Source organism: Odocoileus virginianus, chromosome 23, assembly GCF_023699985.2.
Source record: "Odocoileus virginianus isolate 20LAN1187 ecotype Illinois chromosome 23, Ovbor_1.2, whole genome shotgun sequence".
Lineage (NCBI taxonomy): Eukaryota > Metazoa > Chordata > Mammalia > Artiodactyla > Cervidae > Odocoileus > Odocoileus virginianus.
In genome coordinates, this window is record NC_069696.1 from 9,096,374 (window position 1) to 9,119,402 (window position 23,029).

A 23,029-nucleotide genomic window follows, 5' to 3' on the forward strand; every position below is an offset into this window, starting at 1 on the left:
GTGGATAAGTTAACCCTTTGTTTGCCACATGAAGTGCCAATTCATTTTTGATAAATTAATAAATGACTTCACGAATCTTCTATTTAACTGGTAAAGAATCTACCTGCAACATGGGAGACCTGGGTTCGATCTCTGGGTTGGGAAGATCTCCTGGAGAGGGAAAAGGCTACCCACTCCAGTATTCTGGTCTGGAGAAGTCCATGGACTATATAGTCCATGGGGTCCCGAAGAGTCGGACACGACTTAGCGACTTTCACTTTCACACACCTTTAGCTACAGCAAGAGTGATTTCACTGGGCCTTTGTAGAGTCTGTTTCCCTTACTTGGAAAGCTGAACTGTGTGAAAGCATAGAATTTAATTAAAACTCAAGGACAGGTGAGAAGATTGATTTGGACCTGACTTGAAGTTTCTCTGACTTTGATTTATGCCAAGATGAACCACAGAAATAGTGCCAAGAGGGACTTCCCTGGTGGTCCAGTGGCTGAGACTGTGCTCACAAAGCAGGGGGTCTGGGTTCAATCCCTGGTCAGGGAACAAGATCCCCAACACTGCAGCTAAAGATCCCTTATGCCACAACTAAGACCCAGCACAGCCATAAATAAATACATTTAAAAAAAGAAATAGTGCAAAGAATAAACCTGCAGTGAGGCTGCAGGTAGGAAGACAAGGTGGGTATTCCACCTGAGTCTTGTGGAATGAGATGTCTGTAGGTTGGCAGAGTGGGGAAAACACCAGGTTTGCTATCTTATCAGCTTCTAATGACCTCAGCACCTCAAAACACCTTATGTCACCAGGTGGTACATGCAGCTCCCCTGTAAACCACTTTATCAGTGGCCATTGTCCAGGTTTGAGCTTTATAATGTGCACTGTGCCAGCTCTGGGCACTCTTCCCTTACCTGTGCCTGGACTACACAGCAAAAAGGAGTTGTTCAACTCTTTCAGGTAGGCCTCTTCCTTTTTAAAAAAAAAAAAACAAGCATAACCACTCTGAATTATTCAAGAGTCAGCTCCTAGGCTGTCTCCTAGAAGGACATCACAAATTCCAGGCCAAGGTGGTCATACCATCAACTCTGTGAACCTCTGTGTTAGCCTTCACTGCAGAGTATTGTAACCGATCTATTATTAATATATTTACATTTGTTTCTTTCACTCCATAGCAAGACCCTCCAAGGCCAGGACTGAATTTGATTTTCCTTCAGCTCTGTACATCCAGCTGTCCACTGGAGATCTCCATACAGGTGTCCCACAGGCAGATCACCCTGTCCAAAGCTCAGCTCATCTGCCCCCCAAGTGTCCAGAAAGCACCCAAGCCTCTTTCCTTGCATCTTTTTTCAAAATTTCTATTTATTTATTTTATTTTTGGATGTGCTGGGTCTTCCTTGCTGCTCACGGGCTTTCTCTAGCTGCAGCAAGTGGAGGCTACTCTTCATGGTGGTGCCCAGGTTTCTCAAGCGGCGATGTCTCTTGTTACGGAGTACAGGCTCTAGGGTGCTTGGGCTTCAGTAGTTGTGGAGCCCTGGGTCTAGAGCTCAGGCTCAATAGCTGTGGTGCATGGGCTTAGTTCCTCCATGGCATGTGGGAATCTTCCCAGACCAAGGATCAAACCCATGTCTCCTGCATTGGCAGACGGATTCTTATCCACTGTACCACCAGGGAAATCCTCTAATTGCATTTTGCATGTAGGTTGTAGTTTTCGGTTTACAAAACTCTCCTGTTAGATAGTGAGAAACTGGGGGCAGAAACCATATGAATTTTATTTGTCTTTGTATCCTTGGATCCCAGCCTAGACCTCCAATGTAGGAGCTATTGAATAAATGCCCACTGAACTGAACTGGGTGTCTATATCTTCAGGCCCAGGTTCCATACGGGTACCTGGGAAACGCTCAAGACAGGTTTGTTCCATTAGATTCGAGGAAAGATGCTTGTCCCAGAGTCCTCTGCCCGCCCTCCTTCTCTAGCAGGCTTGGATTAACACTGAGAGCCAATAGTTTGTCACATAGCAACAATAGTAAAGAATGAGCTACTGCCGCAGAGAGCAGAAGCTTGCCTGCTGCAGAGAGCAGAGCTATTTTGAGATCCTTTAGGTAAAGTCACAGTCTGATAGGCCCACGCGTTGTGGCAATAGTTACCCTCAGCTTAGGTGTACAAGGCACTGAAAACATCTTATTTGCATATCTGTCTCTTTTGCCATCCTTTGGAGCACCCTTTTAGAATACGAAGTAGCACATTTTAGGTCATGGTTTTTCTTATTGTGAAATCAATCAGCTTTTCATCTGCAATACTACTAACATATTTTAATATTCCACTGAATTACTGTACAGATGTGCTAATTTAGAGATCGAATGGCCACAAAACCCAAAAAAAAAAAGCAGGACTTAGGTCTCAGTCCAAACTTCCCGGCATGACACACAGGGCCCTTTGTGGCCTGGCCAGGCCCACTTTTTTGGGATCTTCTCCTCCCTGGCTGTTCTCATCAGCATATGCTCCAGGCTTGGTGAGCAGTATTGAGGCACCAATGTGACAAGTGCTTTCGCTCATGAATTATCCATCTTTGTTTGCCTTGAGAGAGACTCTATCACTCTTTCCAGGAACTGTTTACCTCTATGAGTTTCTTTCCAAATAGTGTGCCCAGAGGACAGGAATAATGTTTTTTCCCTTGTTGAAATCGGCAGTATCCAGCAAAGTGCTGGGCACAGAGAAGATGTTCGGGAAAGGTTGGTTCAGGTATAAAGAATGCAAGTTCTTCAGGTACCTTTCAGGCTCTGCTAGTCCACTTCAGTCCTGGTGGTGGGACACCATGCCTAATGACATGGACAATTATTACACATTCTATGGTTGTTTTTGTGGCGTTGGCACTGTGTGTCATTTTATAGAAAAGACATTGTGACTGTGTGTTTATGTATACAACTTTCTTCTTCCTTTATTCATTCATTCATTCAACAAACACTCACTGGCTGTGAATTCTGTGGCAGTTCCTAGAAGCGGTGCTTCCCACCCCAAAGGGTCAGTCGTAAGAGGCCTGTGCTTGAGGTTGGAACACCTACAGTCAAGGAAGCCTTGCCTTTGCCTCAGTTTGGGGTCCCGTACTGGATGGACACTTCACTTGCTTTAGCGTCCTAGTTTCCTAGATCATCAGTGAATACAAACACTTATTCTCCTTCTGTTGTAATTGTAAATAATTTGGGTCAAGATATTCAAGATATCCAGGAGAGAGGAAAATAGGCTGGCATCTTGATGGACAGGAAAAAAGAAAAAAAAAAGACCAAGTCCTTTTCAGGGCCAGAAAATCCTCCTTGCTGCATTAGAACAGATGAGGGTGGGAAGGGAGACCCACCCACCCAGACCAGATTCAAAAGTCAATGATATCCATTCATTTGTTCAAGAAATTTGAGTTGAGTTCTTGCTTTCCCTTGTAGCTCAGTTGGTGAAAAATCTGCCTGCAATGCAGCAGAGACGGGTTAGATTTCTGGATCAGGAAGATCCCCTGGAGAAGGAAATGGCAACCCACTCCAGTACTCTGGCCTGGAGAATCCCACAGAGAGAGGAGCTTGGCGGGCTACAGACCATGGGACCGCAAGAGTTGGACACGACTTACCGACTAAATCACCACTTGAGTTAGGAGCTGGGGAGAGAGAAATGGACCATATGGTCACCCTTCTCACTATCACAGGGAAAGACCAACAAGGAATGTAACAGCGTGTAATGTAGGGCAATTCAGAAGTGTAGGATACTGGCCATGGAGGCCCTGGGAAGGGTCAGTAACTTGGACTCAGGGACTGGGGAGGACTTTGGTGGAAACGTGCATGTAAGCTGAGATCTGAAGGGTGAATTGGCAATTAGGTGGAGAAAAGGGATGAGGGCGGTGAGTGTTTCAGACAGAAGGAATATTTGTATGACTGTCCCAGGCACAGAGATACCACAGCACGAACAGAACAGAAATAATTCCATTTGGCTGCAAGGAGGGAAGTTGAAAGGAATAAGACAGGTGGGCAAGAGCCATTTCTTGAACACGAAACTTTACCCTCATGATAAAGAGGAACTATTGAAGGCTTTTGAAAAAACACTTTTGGGCTCTGATGTCACACACCACAGAAATTCATATTGCAGAATGAAAGCTCTCACTCCGACACTGGTAACAGTTGGGTGCATATTCACTCCCATTATTATGATTAATAACATTTGTAAAAATAGAGCCATTCTTTACCTGCTGTCTTATCATTTTCTCCCTGTCCTTAGTAATATGGATATTTTTCTACAGTAGTACATATCTACCTACTAGCTTTTAAATGACCACATAATATCCCATCATTGTAAGGCTGTTTGATTGCTTTGTATTGTGGTAACAAAAAAAAAAAAAAAAATATATATATATATATATATATATATATATATGTATATTCCCTGGTTTCTCAGTTGGTAAAGAATCTGCCTGCAGTGCAGGAGACCCAGTTTGATTCCTGGGTCAGAAAGATCCGCTGGAGAAGGGATAGGCTACCCACTCCAGTATTCTTGGGCTTCAATTGTGGCTCAGCTGGTAAAGAATCCGCCTGCAATGCGGGTAAAGAATCCGCCTGCAATGCGGGAGACCTGAGTTCGATCCTGGGGTTGGGAAGATCCCCTGGAGAAGGGAAAGGCTACCTCCTCCAGTATTCTGGCCTGGAGAGGTCTATGGACTGGATAGACCACGGGGTCACAGAGAGCACAGTCGGACTTGACTGAGTGACTTTCACTTTCACTTTCTCCATCCCTCCTCCCCCAGTCCCTGACAATCGCCACTCTGCTTTCTGTCTTTATGCTTTTGACTGCTCCCGGTACTTTATATAAGTGGAAACATATCCATAGCGTTTTGTTTTGCTTTTTAAAACATTCACATGAAAGTGAAAGTGAAGCCGCTCAGTTGTGTCCGACTCTTTGCCACCCCGTGGACTGTAGCCCACCAGGCTCCTCTGTCCATGGGATTCTCCAGGCAAGAATACTGGAGTGGGTTGCCATTTCCTTCTCCAGGGGATCTTCCCCACCTAGGGATCGAACCCAGGTCTCCCGCATTGCGGGCAGACGCTTTAACCTCTGAGTCACCAGGGAAGCCCCATTCACATTCACATAGAGACAGGCGATTGGTTTGTTTCCCCTTTTTGGGTGAGGGACATTCTCATCTCTGTGTACTTGTATAATACATCCTAGAGATACTGGAATTTTCAAAGTCTGTAAACATTTGGTACGAATCTAAACATTTGTACTATGCTCTATCCCCACTAACAGTGTACAAAAGCCCCAATTCTCCACATCCTTGCCAACTGTTGTTATTTAGTTGTTAACTTGTGTCCGTGGACTGTAGCCCACCAGGTCCTCTGTCCATGAAATTTCCCAGGCAAGAATACAGAATGGGTTGCCATTTCCTCCTCCAGGGGAGCCTCCTGACCTAGGGATCAAATCCACGTGTTCTGTGTCTCTTGCATTGCAGGCAGATTCTTTACCTCTGAGACACCAGGGAAGCCCATCCTTGCCAAAATTGGCTATCAAAAAAAATTTTTTCAATGATGTAAAGTAATTAGCCTCCAACTAATAAAAATAAATGGAAAAAAAAATTTTTTAAGAACAGATCTTATTAAATGTGTGGTATAAAAAATATGTTCTTGCAAATGTGGACAACATTTTACATATAATATATCAATCAATAATTCCTTGTGATGGGTATACAGTCACTTCCGTGCACGTTCACATTTGCAGGGCCAACCCAAGTTCGTGAATCGTTTTTTCCTTGATGGCAAGTGCTTTGGAAAAAACTTTGTTGAGGCCGCACCTGTAAGAGTTCGCTTTAATTTTTGTGAATAGGTGACACTTGCATATGGTTCAATATCCTCGATTTGGAAGATAATTCAGGAAGTAGTATTCATAGGGCTTGATGACTCGGTGTGAGGAAGAAGGAACAGGGAAGAAGACTATGTGGATTCATGGATGGTGCCCAGAAATCCATCCACAAATAGACGGATAGTGGGGTTATTCGTAGGAATAGGAAACACAAAACAAAAGGTATAGATCCTGGGGAAAGGGGGCAGGGATGAACTAAGGCTACAGTGCCAGTGGGTCATAGGGGTAGCATCTCGACCAGATGCAACTGATGGATACACCCTGCAGTAATACCTATCTCCTCCTATTCTTGTGCCCATTATCTATGTGTGTTTGTGCTCAGTCATGTCCAATTCTTTGCGGCCCCACGGACCGTAGTCCACCAGGTTCCTCTGTCCATGGAATTCTCCAGGCAAGAATACTGGAGTGGGTTGCCATTTCCTCCTCAAGGAGATCTTCCTGACCCAGGGATTGAACCCTTGTCTCCTGCATCTCCTGCATTGGCAGGTGGATTCTTTACCACTGAGGAGTGGAGTGAGTGGAGTGAAGTCGCTCAGTCGTGTCCGACTCTTTGTGACCCCATGGACTGTAGCCTACCAGGATCCTCAGTCCATGGGATTTTTACCACTTTACCACTGAGCCACCTGGGAATCCCCAATATCTAGATGTCTGCTTTTGGCAATCAGGGGATCTGGAAAGCTGAATTAGTGATGAGAAAGGTTTCAAGGTGAACCGAGAATGTCTTAAAAGGAGTTAGATGACCCTGTTAGACATTTCCTTCTGACTATGGAGAAGTGAGTGTGGTAGCTGAGGAGTGATTGCCAGGCCTGACATGCAGGCCTAATCACCTTACATGCAGTGATCTCATTTTCATTCTCCCAGCAACTTTCTGAATTAGGTAAGACCTCTTCCCTTTTAGAAGGAACAACCAGAAACAACTAAGGTGTACTGAGTACTTGTATGCCAGGCACTGTGACAAACATTATTCATAAATTATCATGTTTAGTCTGTGAAACAGTAAAGTAAGTCTAATCAAGAAGTCCATTTTACCAACGAGGAACCAAATCACATAGCTGCCAAGTGACAGAGTCAGAATTTAAACCCAGTCCTGACTTTCTTACCTTCCTGTCTCTACTGTCTAGCGTGTGTCCCCCACTCTCCCACCACCCAGCTACCAGCGGGCAATTTCTTCTTTATGAATGTACTCTTCATTTACATGTAAATTTTCATTTGATTAGGCTAGATACAATCCAAGCTGAAGATTCAATCCCTCGTTTTTGAAAACATGTGCAGTTTTCACCCTGATCGCATTTTGTGTGATAAAATTCCTCCAGTCACTTGCAACATGGCTGACTTCAGCGTCAGACTCAGGGTGAAGACCCAGAGGAGTCAATTGCCTGGAGAGAAGGGCATTGAATCAGAATTCCCAGTTTACAGCAGAGCCTTCCCTTTGCCAGGTCCATGGCCCCTGACTACTCTCTGCAGAATTTTCCCAGGATGTTTCACAAGATATTCTCTGATAGGTGTTCTATACCTAGTCCCATGGTATGTGGGGCTAGGTGGGCCAGGGATGTTTGAATGCTGTTTAGCCTCAAGCTGCACCGTCGGCAAATGAGGCAAATCTTCCCCCCCAAAGTCATGAACTCTTAAAAAAAAATCAGATGAGAAACCTCTCAGGAGGAAATGATGGGCAAAATACCTAGGTGTTGTGGATGTTTTTTCCTCTCTGTCCTCTTTACTGTGAACCTGGGTATAAACTACTAAAGAGAACTGAATTATTCCTGAAGGCCAGTTCTGACTTTAGCCCAACAAGGTGAATCCATTCTATAACTTTAAAGGAAGTTGGTACTGCCCTTTTCAATTTGCCTTTCTGCTGCTGCTGCTGTCACTTTAGTCGTGTCCCTTTCTACTGCAGTTGGGGTAAATTAGGCCTGAAGTCACAGGACAGACTTCATCCCTGTTGGTAACCTGAGTTGCCTCATTAAGATTTTCACTTCTAGGTTCTTATTTATTCTAGTCATTCATTTAAAAGGCAATAAACAACATTTACAAAAATCAAAGTAAACTTGACAGTAAGGAAACATCAACTAAGAAGCATGAGATCTGAAACATGTTTTAAAAGTTTTTAACTATCTCCATAGAAACTGGTTTAGGGGTTTCTTTGGGGAGACCTTGCCATCAATTTACCCAAGGCCAAACAGAGAAATCCTGTTAACGTGTAGGATTGAACGAATGCTGGTAAGGCCTTCCTCTGCAAAACTGCTGTCACACACACATTTTATTTATATTCAAGCATTTTCCTCCATCATTTCCCCCATAATTACATTATCTTTAAAGCACTGCCTAAACATGGTGTTTTTGTTTTTTTTTTTTTCAAGCTGTTTTATTGAGAGCGGATTAAGAGAAATATCCTAAAATGTCCTCACGTCTTGGATGAGTTCAGAAAAATAATTCAAGGCTCCTTTGGTGAGAGTGCCGCCTGGTAGGGGCATGTGTACAGGTGGTGGGCAAGAAATGAGTTTAGTAGATCTGGTCTTAAAACATCTTCCCACTGCTGTTATTTTTGTTTCCTGATTATCAAAATAAAATATGTTCATTGTCAAAAAAACGTAACATTAAAAGAAAAAGGAAACAACTTGTAGTTGGTGTGATTTTTGGAAGGGAGCCCTGGGAAAGCGACGGAGAGGAACACACTATCTGTGGTCTGGAATATTGGGCGGCGGGGTATCCCTGCCTAATAAATTCAGCAGGGTTGGGAAGCCTGGCTTCCCAAGGGCCCTGGGCGCAGTGCCATCCCCAAGGCGCTCCTCTTCGGCCACCTGTGTGGCGACTTGTCGCCTGCCCTGAGTAGCTACGCGGCCCCGTCACACCCTCACCCAGTTCCCACCGATCTCCTACGCAAAGACCCAACCCAGGCACCTTCCCCCGTAAGTGTCCACCGACTGAAAATAGATCCCAAGCCCGCCCCTGACCCCCCCCACCCCGCGCCGCCTCCAAATCCTCCCCTTTAAAGGGAGCCACCGGGTGACGCCGGGGGAGTTTGCGGAAGCGCCAACCGCGTTGGGGCCTTGGGCGGATCCCGTGATTGACCCGGCCCCGCCCCCCGGCTCCTCTTCCCCCATTGTGTGAGCGGCTCGGGCCCAGGCCCCGCCCCCTGCCACCTCCCTCCGGAGGCCCAACCCCTCCCCTTTTTTTCACCCCCCCCCCTTGGCTCATTTCCGGCCGCCGCTGCTACCGCTAGCCTGTAAGGAGGATTCGGCAGAGGGAAGAAACAACAGCCGCCATCTTGTTTGTGTGCTAGGCTTGGGGGGGAGAGAGGGCGAGAGGGAGCGGGCGAGAGTGGGCAAGCGGGACGCCGGGCTGAGTGCGAACTGCGGGAGCGAGAGTGCGGAGGGGAGCTGGGCCGGAGAGAGGCGGCAGGGGGCCGAGACAGTGGCAGGGGGCCCGGGGCGCACGGGCTGAGGCGACCCCCAGCCCCCTCCCGCCCGCACACACCCCCACCGCGGCCCCGGAGCCGGGCCGGCGTCGACGCCTAAGGGGGGACCATTACATAACCCCGCGCCCCGCGGCGCCTTCGCCCGCCGTCGAGGGCGGCCCCAAGCGGAGCCCCGGGGGGCGGGCGCTCCCGGCACCTGGCCGCTGAGGGTGGGGGCCGTAGCGGCGGCCGTATTTATTTATTTTCCGCGGGAGGGGAGGGCGAAGGAAGAGAGAGCGCGGCGCTAGAGGAAGCCGCCTGCGCCGCTCGCCAGAAGCGGGGCCTCCTCGGTGGGCTCGGCGTCGGCGCGGGCAGGCGGCGCTGCTCAGCCCGGCCCCCCTCGGCCCTCTGGGCCGGCGAGCTCCGCGCCCGGCGTCCTCTCCGCGCCTCCGCCGCGCGATGTGAAGCGGCGGCGCCAGCCTGGCTCTCGGTTCGGGCGAGCTCTCTGCGGCCATTAGGGGCCGGTGCGGCGGCGGCGCGGAGCGCGGCGGCAAGAGGAGGAGGAGGAGGGTTCGGAGGGTGGGGGCTCAGGTCCGGGAGGGGGCACCGGGAGGAGGTGAGTGTCTCTTGTCGCCTCCTCCTCTCCCCGCTTTTCGCCCCCGCCTCCTTGTGGCGATGAGAAGGAGGAGGACAGCGCCGAGGAGGAAGAAGCTGATGGCGGCGGCGGAGCTCCGAGAGACCTCGGCTGGGCAGGGGCCGGCCGTGGCGGGCCGGGGACTGCGCCTCTAGAGTCGCGAGTTCTTGGGGATTCGCCGCAGCGGACGCGCTCGGCGCATTTGTGTGCCTGTGCCCTCCTCCGGGCCTGAGCCCAGGCCCGGCCCCTCGCACTTGCCCCTACCTTTTCTATCGAGTCCACATCCCTCTTCAGCCACCGCGATCCGGCGGAGAGAAAAAGGAACTTCCCCCCACCCCCTTCGGGGGCCGGCGGAGCCCCCTAAGCCCACCCCCAGGATCCGGGCGGGGACCCCAAGCTGAAGAAGAGATTTCCCGAGGATTCTCCTTTTCCTCGCCCGTATCTCCGAAAGAATTAAAAATGGCCGAGAATGTCGTGGAACCGGGGCCGCCTTCAGCCAAGCGGCCTAAACTCTCATCTCCGGCCCTCTCGGCGTCCGCCAGCGATGGCACAGGTTAGTCTCGGGAGCCCTGGCTTTCCACCTCCTCCTCAATCTTTTCTGCTCACTGCACCTTTATTCGTCCATATTTTCTTCTTCTCTCTTCCTAGTTCTCTGCTTCTTGATTGATTTTAAAGGTGTTTGAATGAGCTGATCGAAGGCGTCCAGTAGCCCAACCATTTTCTTTGCTTCCTAAACATTCGTTGCCACACTATGTCATATCGATGTGTGTTCTGGAATTAGGGCTCTTGAGTGGTGCTGTAGAAATGGCCTTTATTGTCGTTATCATGCAGTTTAATTTTGGAAATGCTAGTGCGTTTGAGTGTGAGTTTTTTTTTTTTTTTTTTTGCACTTTTAGTTGTAATTTGTGGTTAAGTGAGGAATTGTGAATTCTTTCTTCCTGATCGTTACTTGTCCTGTTTCCTCTACTTTCTACTACTCTTCAAGAATTCCTTTTTGCATAAGATTTTCTGTTGAGGATGAAGGTGTGAAAATTCTTGTTTTTACTTGTTTGTGTGTGTGTGAGATCCAGGATTTCAGGCTTGATGTGAAGTTAAACGTCAAACCTGAAATTTGGTATGAATTATTTTACTAACCATTCCTAGCTCCCTCCGCCCCCTTATTTGCTTTAAAAATCAATATGGAGCGCAGTTCATTTTATCTCTCATTTCTTTGGTGCCAGACCAAAATGTCTGAAATTCTGGGGTTTTAGGTTCGGAGAGAGCAGAGGCATTTTCTTTGCAGTTTGTAGTTACTTTCTCTTTGGGAAGAGTTGGGGGGTTAACTGATTCTATGGAGTTATGTACTTGGAAATCAAGACTAGAAATTAAGAGAGTCCCAGTCAAGAACTGCCCACGTAAACCGATCATACAAGAATTTGAAATGTGTGTTAAGTTTTGTATTTGTGGGTTTTGTCTTTTTACACTTTAAACAATGTATGAGGATCCAGATTGCAGTTTAAAAAACTTCAAATTTTTTACATCATTCAGTTGTGGACCAGCCTTTTGTCAAGAGAAATTTAAAGAGACTTGTATCATTCCCTTCTTACCGTGAGTTTGGTGCTATCCTGATGGGCACCAACCTTCTCTTTTGCTGTCATAGTTGTTTGAGGTGCCAGAATAATGAAGACGAAGAATGGCTGGCCATCTGACAGTCTACAAGATGTTCCCCTTTACTACGGAGCATCTCTTTAACACCCTTAGAAAACAGGCTCAACGTCATCCCTCCATCTGCCAGTGATAGTGCATAATGGAGTTAAATGTACCCTTTGAGTTTGTAGAGAACTTGTAAAGCATGGTTTTAAGTAGGTTTCCTTTCAGTGGATGAAAATGTAAGGATATGGCAAAATGCTTTGGATTCTTTGCTTTTATAAGATGTATCATGAGTTTAAGATAACCTGCAAAGATTGAGGATTTTTGCAGTTCTTCTGCTTCAGGCTTGTAACATTGACAGTGCGTGAACTTTGATCTGTCCTCATTCCTTGAAGTTTCTGTAGTCTTCAGGGATTTTTTTTTAACCTGTTTTTTTTTCTCAGAATTCATACACATATCGAGTATCGTATTCCTTTGCGCTTGTTAAAATGTCGCTCGGGAGGACTTTCAGATTACCTTTAGACTCATTTTCCACCTGTAGATTTTTGTGTTGTTTCTTTAGTTTTTGTGTACTGTGGCAGTTTTTGCTCTTTAGTTTTTGTATAATATGGTAATAGGTTTGAGTTAGCCAGGGACTGGGGATATTGTAAAGAAAACTTTTTACCTGTACTATTTTGCCAATTCCTCATTTAAGCAGTTTAGTCTTGGGAGTAATGCAAGGCCTGAAAGGGAGACTGTGCTCTGTTGTTCAGATACTTCTGTTCAGGTTGATCTGTGTACTTGGTAACTTTAACTTTTTGGTAGTGTTTCATCTGACTTACACACAGAAACTGATTTGTTCCTTGAAATACATGTGAATAATTGTAAGAGTACTAAATGTATCAAGTAGGTTTTTATATTAAAAAAATCCTCAATGTTGAGGTTTAACTCAGTCTTAGTATTAAGAGTTTATCTTAGTTACTTTTCTCTAAATTTTGTAGTGAAGATTGATTTTTGTACCCCCACCCTGCTTAAGATTCTATCTAATCCAGGAATTGTTTGGTTGTCTTAATTTTTAATGTTAACCAGTCTGGATTTTTTGATTGGGGCTGGAGGAAGGAGAATGAGCATTAAGAATATACTGTCCTCCTGTGAACTTCACATTGGGCGCCATTGTATTTCGATCTTGCATCCAGCACGGTGTAGTTTTAGGTTTGCAGGCAACTTGAATAGAAACATTTCACTCTTTATTTAAACTTGCAACTTCTGCATTTTTAGAGTTGCCACCCTAGGTAGTTTTTAAAAGTGAATGTAAATAATTCCTCAGTACTTACGGATTGATTTTATCTAGAACTGTTCAAAATGATCCCCAAATTCTAGACTCCAGAAACTTTTTTTAAATGATTGAGGCTTGCAGTTTTAGTAGTGTACGTGTACCTGCCAAGAGTGTTTACGTGTGCCAGTTTTATAGGGAAGAAAGTTGGAACCCAATTGGGTTGACATGCTAAAGCATTAAAAAACAAATTAGTGCTTGAATCTCCAAATTTGAACTTCTAAGGTTATCCACTGATGCAGAATGAAAATGGCTTATTTAATTCTCAGAGGTTCTTCTAAAAAATTTTCCAGGTTGCTTATAGTAGCTTGAATTAAGTTCAAGTTTTAGATGTCAAAATGAGGAGAAAGAGAATTACAGCTTTTGCATCTTTATGTTCCTGTCTCAATATTCCTACACAATCCATTGAAAATTTTATGTAACTTGGTATGGTTGGATCAGAACTGTTTGAGAAATCAAATGACTTTCTGTCCTACCACATCTGCTACCACCCTGCATCATAAAAGTATTTGTAAAAAAATTTGTTTTGGTAAAATTATTGATCAGAATAGTTAATATGTAAGTCCTGAAAATATTTCTTGAACCTGTTTCTGGTAACACCTTGAGTGACGGGAATGATGGGGATGATACTTGCCTTCATTGCTCACTGGACATGTTCTAGCACTGCTTTGTGTACACTTGATGCTGTATGGACAGAATGTGGAAAGAAGCATGACAGCATGATCTGGTATGTTTAGTAGGATTAAAGCTCCTTCTCATCTTGATACATTAAGTTTTGTGTATTTTTTTAGTGGCTCTACAGTGTACTCTGTCAGAATTGGCTTGGATTTTATGCCTGTTTTCATTTTGAAAGCAAAGGACAGCTATAGCTGCATTGAGCACTAGATTATGGTACACAAAGGATTTTTTGTGTGTGTGGCAAGGATTTTTTAAGTGTGTTTCTTTCTCAGGATACCATTGTCTCTTAGTGGTTTATCATCAAAGAAAATATTTTTGATTGGAGACTATTTCCTTTTTAGCTTTTACACCTGTGATACTATGTTTTAATTTTATTTTGGGGGCATGAAGGTTTGCTTGAGAGTTCTGCTTCTGAAGTTTTTGAGTTTTGGCTGCTCAGTCCAGCAAAGTATTGCTGACCTTGTTTTAAGTTAAATTGCAAAACATTTTAAGTACCTTAAACTCTGGCAATTGCTTATTCTTAAGACTTTGTAAGTTCATTTATAGGGCTCCCAGAAAGTTGTCTGTGGTTGATAGTGAGATAAGGTGATGTTTGTTAAGTTGTAAATCTTGTATGTGTTACAGTAAGGGTTCCCTTTTTCAGCTAGAGTTCATATTCTTTTGCGGAGGTAAGAAATGCATTGCCATATCCAGCGATTGGATGAAGGGGTGGGAGGAAAGGGTTTCTGCCTTGGTTGCCTTTTGGCATTGTTTTCTGTTTTACTTTGCTTTTGAAGCTTCTCCTTAGTGTGTTCTATAAAACGGAGGGGAGTTAAAACAAAAAGTTGAATATTAGTGCATAGTGGGTTTGTGAGAATAGTAAGCGGTAAATAGGGAAGAAAAAAAGAGTAGGAAGAATGTTGCAGATACAAGTGGGAGTGTAAAAAGCTTCTTCCTGGTGTATTTACAAAAACAATTCAAGAGTTATTCTGTCAGTTCTTACACCCAACAATTAATGGAAAAATAAGACATCTTGTTTGGTGTGATTTAAATTTTAAAGGTTTCCTCCTTTGAGAATTTCTGAAGTTTATTTATTTATTTTTAACTATGGCAGGCATTAAGAGAAATTAATGGGCAAGCTGAAACTTAAATTATGCCACGTGTAAAATATTTAAAACATTGGCTATTGCAGATGATTTTTTTTTCATTAGATGGATAGTAGTTTTCTTCTGAAATTTTAATGGGAAAATTTTTTATTACTGCTGAACTTAAATCAGAAAAGATTTAAGAGAATAAATATTGAGGTTTTAAGGCCTCTTCTGAACAATTTGGATATCATTTGTTTTTACATGTAGATATTTTAAAATAAATTCCCCAAAAGGCTATTAGGAGTAATTTAGTTGAGAGTGTAAAATTTAAACTACTGGGGGAAAAAGTAAAATTTAAACTACTGAGAAAGTGAGTGGTTGAGAGGATGGGTTTTAGAGTCCAACTAGTGGAGTTCAAATCCCAGACATGCCTTTATTAACTATGAACTTTAGGCCAGTTACTTACTTAATCTATCTGTCTCAGCTTCCTCACCTGTAGTACCCAATGTGTAGGATTGTGGTGAGGAATAAATGAGAGTTCTCTTTATTAAATGCTTAGAGTAGGGACTTCCCTGGTGGGCCACTGGCTAAGACCTCTGTGGTCCCAATGCAGGCAGCCTGGGTTCGATCCTGGTTGGGGAACTAGATCCTACATGCTGCAACTGAGACCAGGCACAGCCAAATAACTAAATGAAATAAATAAATACTAAAAATGCTTAGGATGGTGCTTGCTGTAATATAGTATGAGCTCATTAAATGTTAAGTGTTGTTAACCTTACTGCTAAATATACCCCCAAAAAAGCAGTGCTAGGTATATTTTTTAATGGATATACAGATAGGTTGGCTGAAGATAAAACCAAGTGCTTGAAGTTGAGAGAGTAGTCTTATAAGTAAGACTTACGGTGCAGAGTTAGCCTATATATCATCTACTCAAATGTGAAGTTTTTTGAGAATTTAAGAATATGGGAGCAGAGATTATGAGTGTGTGTATATATACTGTCACATATTGAAGGCAATTAAGAAAGCAGATTGTTACTGGAAATGCTCAAGGTAAGAATGTCTTTTTTCCTAAAGAATCGTGTGGTTGAGCATTATTTTTTATTTATCTGGGTCTTAAAACTTTCTTAAAGGAGGAGGAAGAAAAGTAGAAGGAGCAGGGTACAGCTTTTCAGTATTTTTGGCCACACCCAATAAGAAATACATTTTATGTGGAGAACCGGAGACCCTGTCTCAACAAGTGAACAAACAGTGCTTATCCTGCTTACCCTTACTTCTTGTGATCTACTCTGATATTTTCTGTTTTTTATTTTTTTTTTTAAAGTGGTGGTTGTGATCCACTACATTGATTTCATGACCCACTATGGCTTGTGGCTCATGACTAGTATTTGAAAAATACTAGTTTAAGAGAGTTGACAGGCTGCCAGTTAGTTGTCCTGTGTTGGACCAACATTTTCTGTGTGCTGGGCATTTATCTTCAGGATGAGGAATATTGTGGTAATCCAGAACGTCATGGACCCCTCGGTTTGCAGGTAAGGGGAGGAGAACAACATTCGAGTCCAATGGGGCCAGTGTTGTATTTGGGAAGTACAGTGGGAGAAACGGGGTTACCTAACCTGTAGCTACTGTTGCTCTGGTGGCTGTCTTTGAAGAAACTGGAATCTGATCTTGGGATTTGAAGGATAGACAGGGTTGCTAAGAGTGAGCCCAGGTTGAGGAGAAGAGTCTGGTCTGTCAGGGAATCTATGCATTTCATCTAGTTGGGGGAGAGCAAGAAATATAACTGCATAGGTTAGCAAGGGGCCAGTCATACAGGACTTATCTGGCGTTACGGTTTACTGGAGTTTAGACTTTCCATTTTAGCTTTTTTAAACGGATAGACAGAATTGTACCTTAGAGTCTAAGGCTTAGATGATTGACAAATGAGGAATGGTTTGAAAAGGAAAAGGAGAAAATAGGGAGACCAACGAGATAACTGTTTCAGAGTTCCAGCTGTGATGAGAGTGGCCTGGATTAGTAGATGAAAAGAAGTGAGTTTGAGGGGGCATGGGTGATCAGCAGAGCTTGGCGATTAATTATATGTCAGGATATTGCCAGAGAGGGAAATTCCCAGATTTCAAGTTTGGGCAGCAGGATTGATGAGGATGTCATTTACTGAGAAAGCAAGCATAGGAAGAGATGTGTGTGGGTATGGATGGGGGAGGGGTTTTGATGAGTTAAGTTTTGCACATTTTGAAGTTGTGCAATTCTGAATTGAGTAGTCATTATTTTCATTTGAAGAACCTTTCATTTCAGCTAACAAACATTGACTGCCTACCAAGTTGTAAGTGTTCGCACATAAAGACAAAGCAAGATGCAGTCTGGTCTCAAAGCCTTTAGAATCTGGTTGAATTGGTATACATATCTACACAGTTTCCCCATAAGTTATACTCTGATACAAGTTGTTAAAATGGGTTAGATGAAGGCAGAGGATAGAGATTACTTCTTTCTTGACATGTACACACTGCTATATTTATTATTTGTTTTTGGCCACACTGGGTCTCTGTTGCTGCAGGCAGGCTTTCTTATTGCAGGGAGCCGGGGCTTCTCTTGTTGGGGTACACGGGCTCAGGAGTTGCTACTTGCTGGCTCTAGGTTGAGTGGGCTTCAGTAGTTGGGGCTCACAGGCTCAGTAATTTTGTGGCATGCGGGCTTAGTTGCTCCAAGGCATGAGGAATATTCCTAGACCAGGGATCGAACTTGTGTCCCCTGCATTGGCAGGTGGATTCTTACCCACTGTGCCACCAGGTAAATCCAGGGATTATTTATGACAAAATGGATTTGAAGTATTAGGGGAAAACTTCATAGAGGAAATGTATATTTGAATAAGGGTAGGAGAGCATGACCTACCTTTTCTTAGAAGTAGGGAAAGTTGGGAATTTCCTGGCGGTCCATTGGTTAGGACTCCCGAGCACTTTCACTGCCGAGGGCCTGGGTTCAGTCTCTCAGCAGGGAGCTAAGATCCTGCAAACTGCAAGGGGCAGTTAAAAAAAAAACAAGAAGTAGGCGAAGTTGGAATGGTATTTCAGGTGGAACAAACATAAGTAGTTTATATGTGACAAGAACACAGACTATATGGTGGAATGTTTTCATAGGAGACAGATGGAAAAGGATGTTAGGGTCCTATTTTGAAAAAGACAAAAATATGAATTAGTGACATGGTCAGGGAAAGAGTAGTTCTAGTGACCTTGCACAGAATCGGTAGCAGCGACTGAACCTAACGGCTGGAACACCTAGGATTTGTCATTCATCTCTTGGACATGCACATACCTTTTGTCTTTGAGGGTTTTGGTAAGTTGTAATTACCAAAGTGAATTGTATATTTTCTTAAGATCCAAGTTTTGTTACCACTTGTTTGTCATACATGTAGAAAATACAGCTGATTAACAAACAGTCATGCTCCTCTTTTTCTTTACAGGTGTACAGTTTCTAGGAGCCTTTTTTTTTCCCTTGAAAGAAAAGGGTATGATAGCTTCTCTAGGAGCCCCTTAGGCATTCCCTTGGAACAAACTCCAATTAGGCAAACAAATCCAGCCCTCAGAGCAAAGCTTCTCACAAGATGTTACTATACTCAAAATCAAGAAATGATCAGTGGTAGTTAAGTTAGCATGCCGTTTAGGCTTAATATAAACATGTAATTGAGTTGATTGGGAAAGTGGGTATTTATTGAAATGAAAATAATAGTGTCCTCATCTTTTTAATTTCACGCCGAGAAATATCATAAATGTGTTAGTGTTAAGAAAAAAACTTCAGGTCAGTCACTTCCCAAAATATAGGTACACCTTTTGATGTCATGGTTGCAAGACTGTTAAGAATGCATATTTTGAAAATTAATGTGTGCTTTGCCTTTTGGCTTTCGAAATTTAGCACCAGCCAATATGCACAGCTGTGTGATCCTGTAAAACTTAATATTGATTGTTGTCTTTTATCAAATTTGTATAACTTCCAGATGTTTCATGAAGTATTAGAAGTCTTATCTGGCTTTCCAGCGTGGATATTTCTTTTTTTTTTTAATATAATATAGTTTTTGGCTGTGCTGGGTCTTTGTTGCTGCAAAGGCTTTTTCTCTAGCTGCAATGTGCAGGCTTCTCGTTGCAGAGTCGGGCTCTAGGGTGCACACACACGGGCTTCCATACTTGGGGTGCTCGGGCTCTAGAGCACAGGCTCAGTAGTCACAGTGTGTGGGCTTAGTTGTGGGATCTTCCCAGATCAGGGATTGAACCCATGTCTCCTATGTTGGCAGGCAAGTTCTTTACCACCGAACCACCACGGAACCCCCACTGTGGATATTTCATTACATTTTTTAGCGTTCCTCTAAATTCAGTATTGTAGTTTTGAGTGTCTGTGATCTTTTCCTTGACAGGTGGGTTTTTATGGTTAGATTAATTCTGCTTCATCTACAGAGTATTAAAATACTTCTGAATTACAGTACTGAATATGTTATTTATCATGAAGTTTACAAAATTGCCTCGATTTTAAAGGCCAACATTGTGCTTTTTTAAGCACCCAAAACAGCTGAGTTAATTTAAAAATAGAAGTGCCCCAAACCATTAAGGAGAGATCTTTGTGAGATTGATAGTTTCATATCTAGCCAAACTGTTTTCAGAATTATTAAAGTTCTGTAGATTTGACTTTCATCTCCAATCCTTATTTTTTTAAAACCTCAGATCTCTGCCCACCTCGTCACTCACCTGGCTCCCTTCAGTTTGCTGTGGCTCAGTTCCTCTCCACTCTTAACTTGTCCCATTCCTACTCGTCCTCTGGCCCCACCACGGGGATGAAAGAAAGGTTTTGAGATCTGGATTGTACATTCATTTAAAGGCACTTTTAATATCACCAGGGAAGTCCTTTAATATCACAGAGAAAGCTAGCTTAAAGGAGTGGATGGATAGATTCTGTCCTTAAGCAGATACTTGTGAATTGACTAGTTTTAGAATACTTTGTACAGGTATTTCACTTAATGTACACAGTTTAAGAAAACAGTTTTTATTTGAATTCAGCTTACCTGAAGTACAAAAAATAAGCCTGTTTATTCAGCAAATAAAGTTTGAACTTTCTAAGTGGGAAAAAAAATTAGTGCAAGAAATTCTCATGCAGTAGAATTAGATTTTGAGCCAAAATTATTTCAGTTTTGCATCCTAGTTTGTGGCTTTAAACTTCTTTATACTCAGACAATCAGTGTTTGGGGTTATATTGTTAGTAATCCTAATTTTGAAAGTTATACTTCAGTTATATATTTCACAGTAGTGAATGTTTGTCCAATTTCTCAGCTAACTATTTATTGCAAGAGATGATACAGCTAAATCTGCTGTGAGGACCACAGAAATATAGAAGACACCAAGGGTGATCTACAGAATCAGAATGTAAGAATGAAAGGGTGTTTTGACTCAAGACTAGTTTCCTACATGTTCAGTCCAAATTCGTTTTTGTTCAAATTGTCAGATTTTTCTTATCCACGGTCCATTGGATAAACTTAATGTATTATGCTAAACTTTTCAAACCAGATTTAAATCTGTCCTGTTAGCCACATTTTGTGTCACCATGTTTGGACTGAATGTATACTCAGGTGAAGAAACATTATTTTTGACCACATCACCTGGCATTTGGGATCTTATTTCCCTAACCCGGGGTTGAAACGAGCCCGCTGCAATGGAAGTGTGGAGTCTTAACTATGGACCTCCAGGAAAGTCCCGAAGAAGCATTTTACTCAAAGTCCTTTTGTATTTGAGCATCTGAGAACTGTATATGGAAACTTCTCAATAAACTGTTTGATAGAAGTAGCTTGCTGTTATGTTGATCAGTTGATACTTTGGAAAGTAAGCCTGAAATGCCTTACTGGATAGTGTGAGTTCATCATTTCAAGTTGTTCGTGATACTGTTCTACAGTGTTTGTCATGGGATGCTTCAAAGGTAATGGGATAAATTTCAGATTTGTACATTTGGATCTTCCCCATCCGGGGATCGAACCAAGGTCTCCCACATTGCAAGCAGATTCTTTACCAGCCGAGCCATCGGGGAAGCCCAAGAATACTGGAGTTGGTAGCCTGTCCCTTCTGCCCAGCCCAGGAATTGAACCGGCGTCTCCTGCATTGCAGGCGAATTCTTTACCAGATGAGCTACCAGGGAAGCCCTTTGTTCATATCATAATTTGCTTAAAATTCTTCAGTTGGGAAATTTTTCTCTTTACAGTAAAACTCCCAAGGTATTAACGTTAAGGACTCTCTAGGTTGCTGCTTTTATTTGTTGAATACATAAATTTTATTCAGCTGATCTGAACTAATCCCTGTGAAGGACAAGTTGAGATGGGGGCCTGAGAAGGTGATTATTTGAACCTTTGTATTTTCCTTTCCTTGAAGGAAAAGGAAGAAGCTGAGGAGCTTAGTAAGAGTCATGTATTGAGGCTGGTCAATATTGAAACCCACTGTTTAGTATTTGTTTAAATCCTGACATTTAAATTTCTAATTATTTTTCCCTTGCATCTCATACATACTACCTTTTGTTTGGGATTTGCTTTTCTACTAGTTTTAGACCATTGGGTTTATTTCTGTTTATGACAAACTAGTTAAAGATATAATCTCTCATTTTTAGTCATCTTTTTCCTATATGCTGCTCATGAACTTGCAACCAGGTTTTTTTCTGGGAAGCCCCTTGCGGAAGAACCTAATGGGGAAAGATTGGAAGTTTGATTGCTTAAATAAAACCCTCATGTTACATTTATTGAGCTTTAGTATTCTTAACCCTTTGGGGTTTCCCTGATGGCTCAGCGGGTAAAGAGTCTGCCTGCAATGCGGGAGAGACAGGTTTGATCCTTGGGTTGGGAGGATCCCTTGGAGGAGGAAATAGCAACCCACTCCCATATTCTTACCTGAAAAATCCCGTGGACAGAGGAGCCTGGCTGGCTGCAGTACAAAGGGTCACGAAGAGTCAGATGTGACTGAGCACACTTCTTAACTCACCAGTATAGAACTCATAACAGTTTGGGTAATTTTTTTAGTCTGTAAATATTTAAGTTTTGTTTAAAAATGTTCAGAAAAGTTATAGATCTCATAATGTTCACTGCTACTCTAAAACAACTGCTAAAAATGAAGTCTGTTTGCTTACTTACATAGAACATTCAGCTGGAATCCAGGGACTCTATTAAGAGTCCCTATTCAGTAACAAAATAGTACAGTCTGAGGGAAGCCAGTGTTGTATCACTAACTGCACCTATAAAATGAGAGAATCAGTAATTTCTAATCTTGGGCCCTCCTTGGGAGGGGCAGTGTTCTCTGAGAGCCCTCTCCCAGCTCCCCCCCCCCCCCCCCCCCCCCAGCATGTCCCTTCTGTGCTCGGTCGCTTCAGTCGTGTCTGACTCTGTGCGGCCCACCAGGTGCCTCTGTCCATGGGCTTCTCCAGGCAAGAGTACTGGGGTGGGTTGCCATGCCCTCCTCCAGAGGATCTTCCCGACCCAGGGATTGAACCCGTGTCTCTTGAGTCTCCTGCATTGGCAGGTGGGTTCTTTACCACTAGCGCCACCTGAGAAGCCCAATGTGGTTCTGCTTTTATATTTTGTCTGTTTCCAACTAAATACTACTAGGTGATCCTGAAGGATCCTTTGCTCAGTCCCACCTGGTATATAACTTTTAAAAGAGGATTAATGAATTTACACATTTTTTATAGACACATAAGTACTTTGGAATTTTAATTTTTTAATATGTAAGAACCATCTCATGAGTTCTTTAAAAAAAACTCCATTCATTCATGGGAGTAGAGTAAGTAGCCTTTTGATTGAAGAGGTAACATGAGCTTAGTTGGAAAGTAATTGGTAAATTAAGTCAGCTTGTAAGAATTAGGTTTAAACCCCAGGTATTTGGACCCCTTGAACTGTGCTGTTAGGTAGGTACCAGTGATGGCTGATGGCATTTGGGAATTCTAAATGTGCCGAACTCAGGCACAATCAGACCAGCTCAGGACAGTCAGTGGTAATCAAATGAAATGGTAAGATCTGTTTAGTCGTGGGTCGAAGTAGATACAACCCTTTTGAGTCATCTTGGCCGTGCCAGCTTTTCACTGATTGCAGTGAGCGGGGCTACTCTAGTTGCAGTGCACAGGCTTCTCACTGCATGCGGTGGTGTCTCTTGTTGTGGAGCTTGGGCTGTATGTGTGCGGGCTTCCGTAGTTGTGGTGTAGGGGCTTAGTTACCCTGTAGCATGTGGGATCTTTCTGGATTCAGGGATCAAACCTGTGTCTCCTGGATTGGCAGGTGGATTCTTTACCACTGAGCCACCAGGGAATCCCGTGACACTCTAGCATAGTCCTCCAAATTTAATTAATATAGTCATTGAAAATAACAAGTTTTAAGGAAAGGTTAAGAGAACTTTTATAAATTTGTGAATTATCCAATCAGATATAAATATAGTGTACAATTGCA

The 23,029-nt window shown here is 43.2% G+C and overlaps 1 protein-coding gene across 1 annotated transcript in view; it reads left to right on the forward strand.

Moving 5' to 3' along the window:
- Window positions 1-9,100: 9,100 nt before the first annotated feature.
- Window positions 9,101-23,029, forward strand: part of EP300 (E1A binding protein p300) — a 63,875-nt gene continuing 49,946 nt past the window's right edge. The window contains exon 1 of the mRNA XM_020876955.2: window positions 9,101-10,450. Within this exon, the coding sequence (XP_020732614.2) occupies window positions 10,357-10,450 (94 nt within the window). The 5' untranslated portion in view covers window positions 9,101-10,356. The remainder of the gene's footprint in view (window positions 10,451-23,029) is intronic.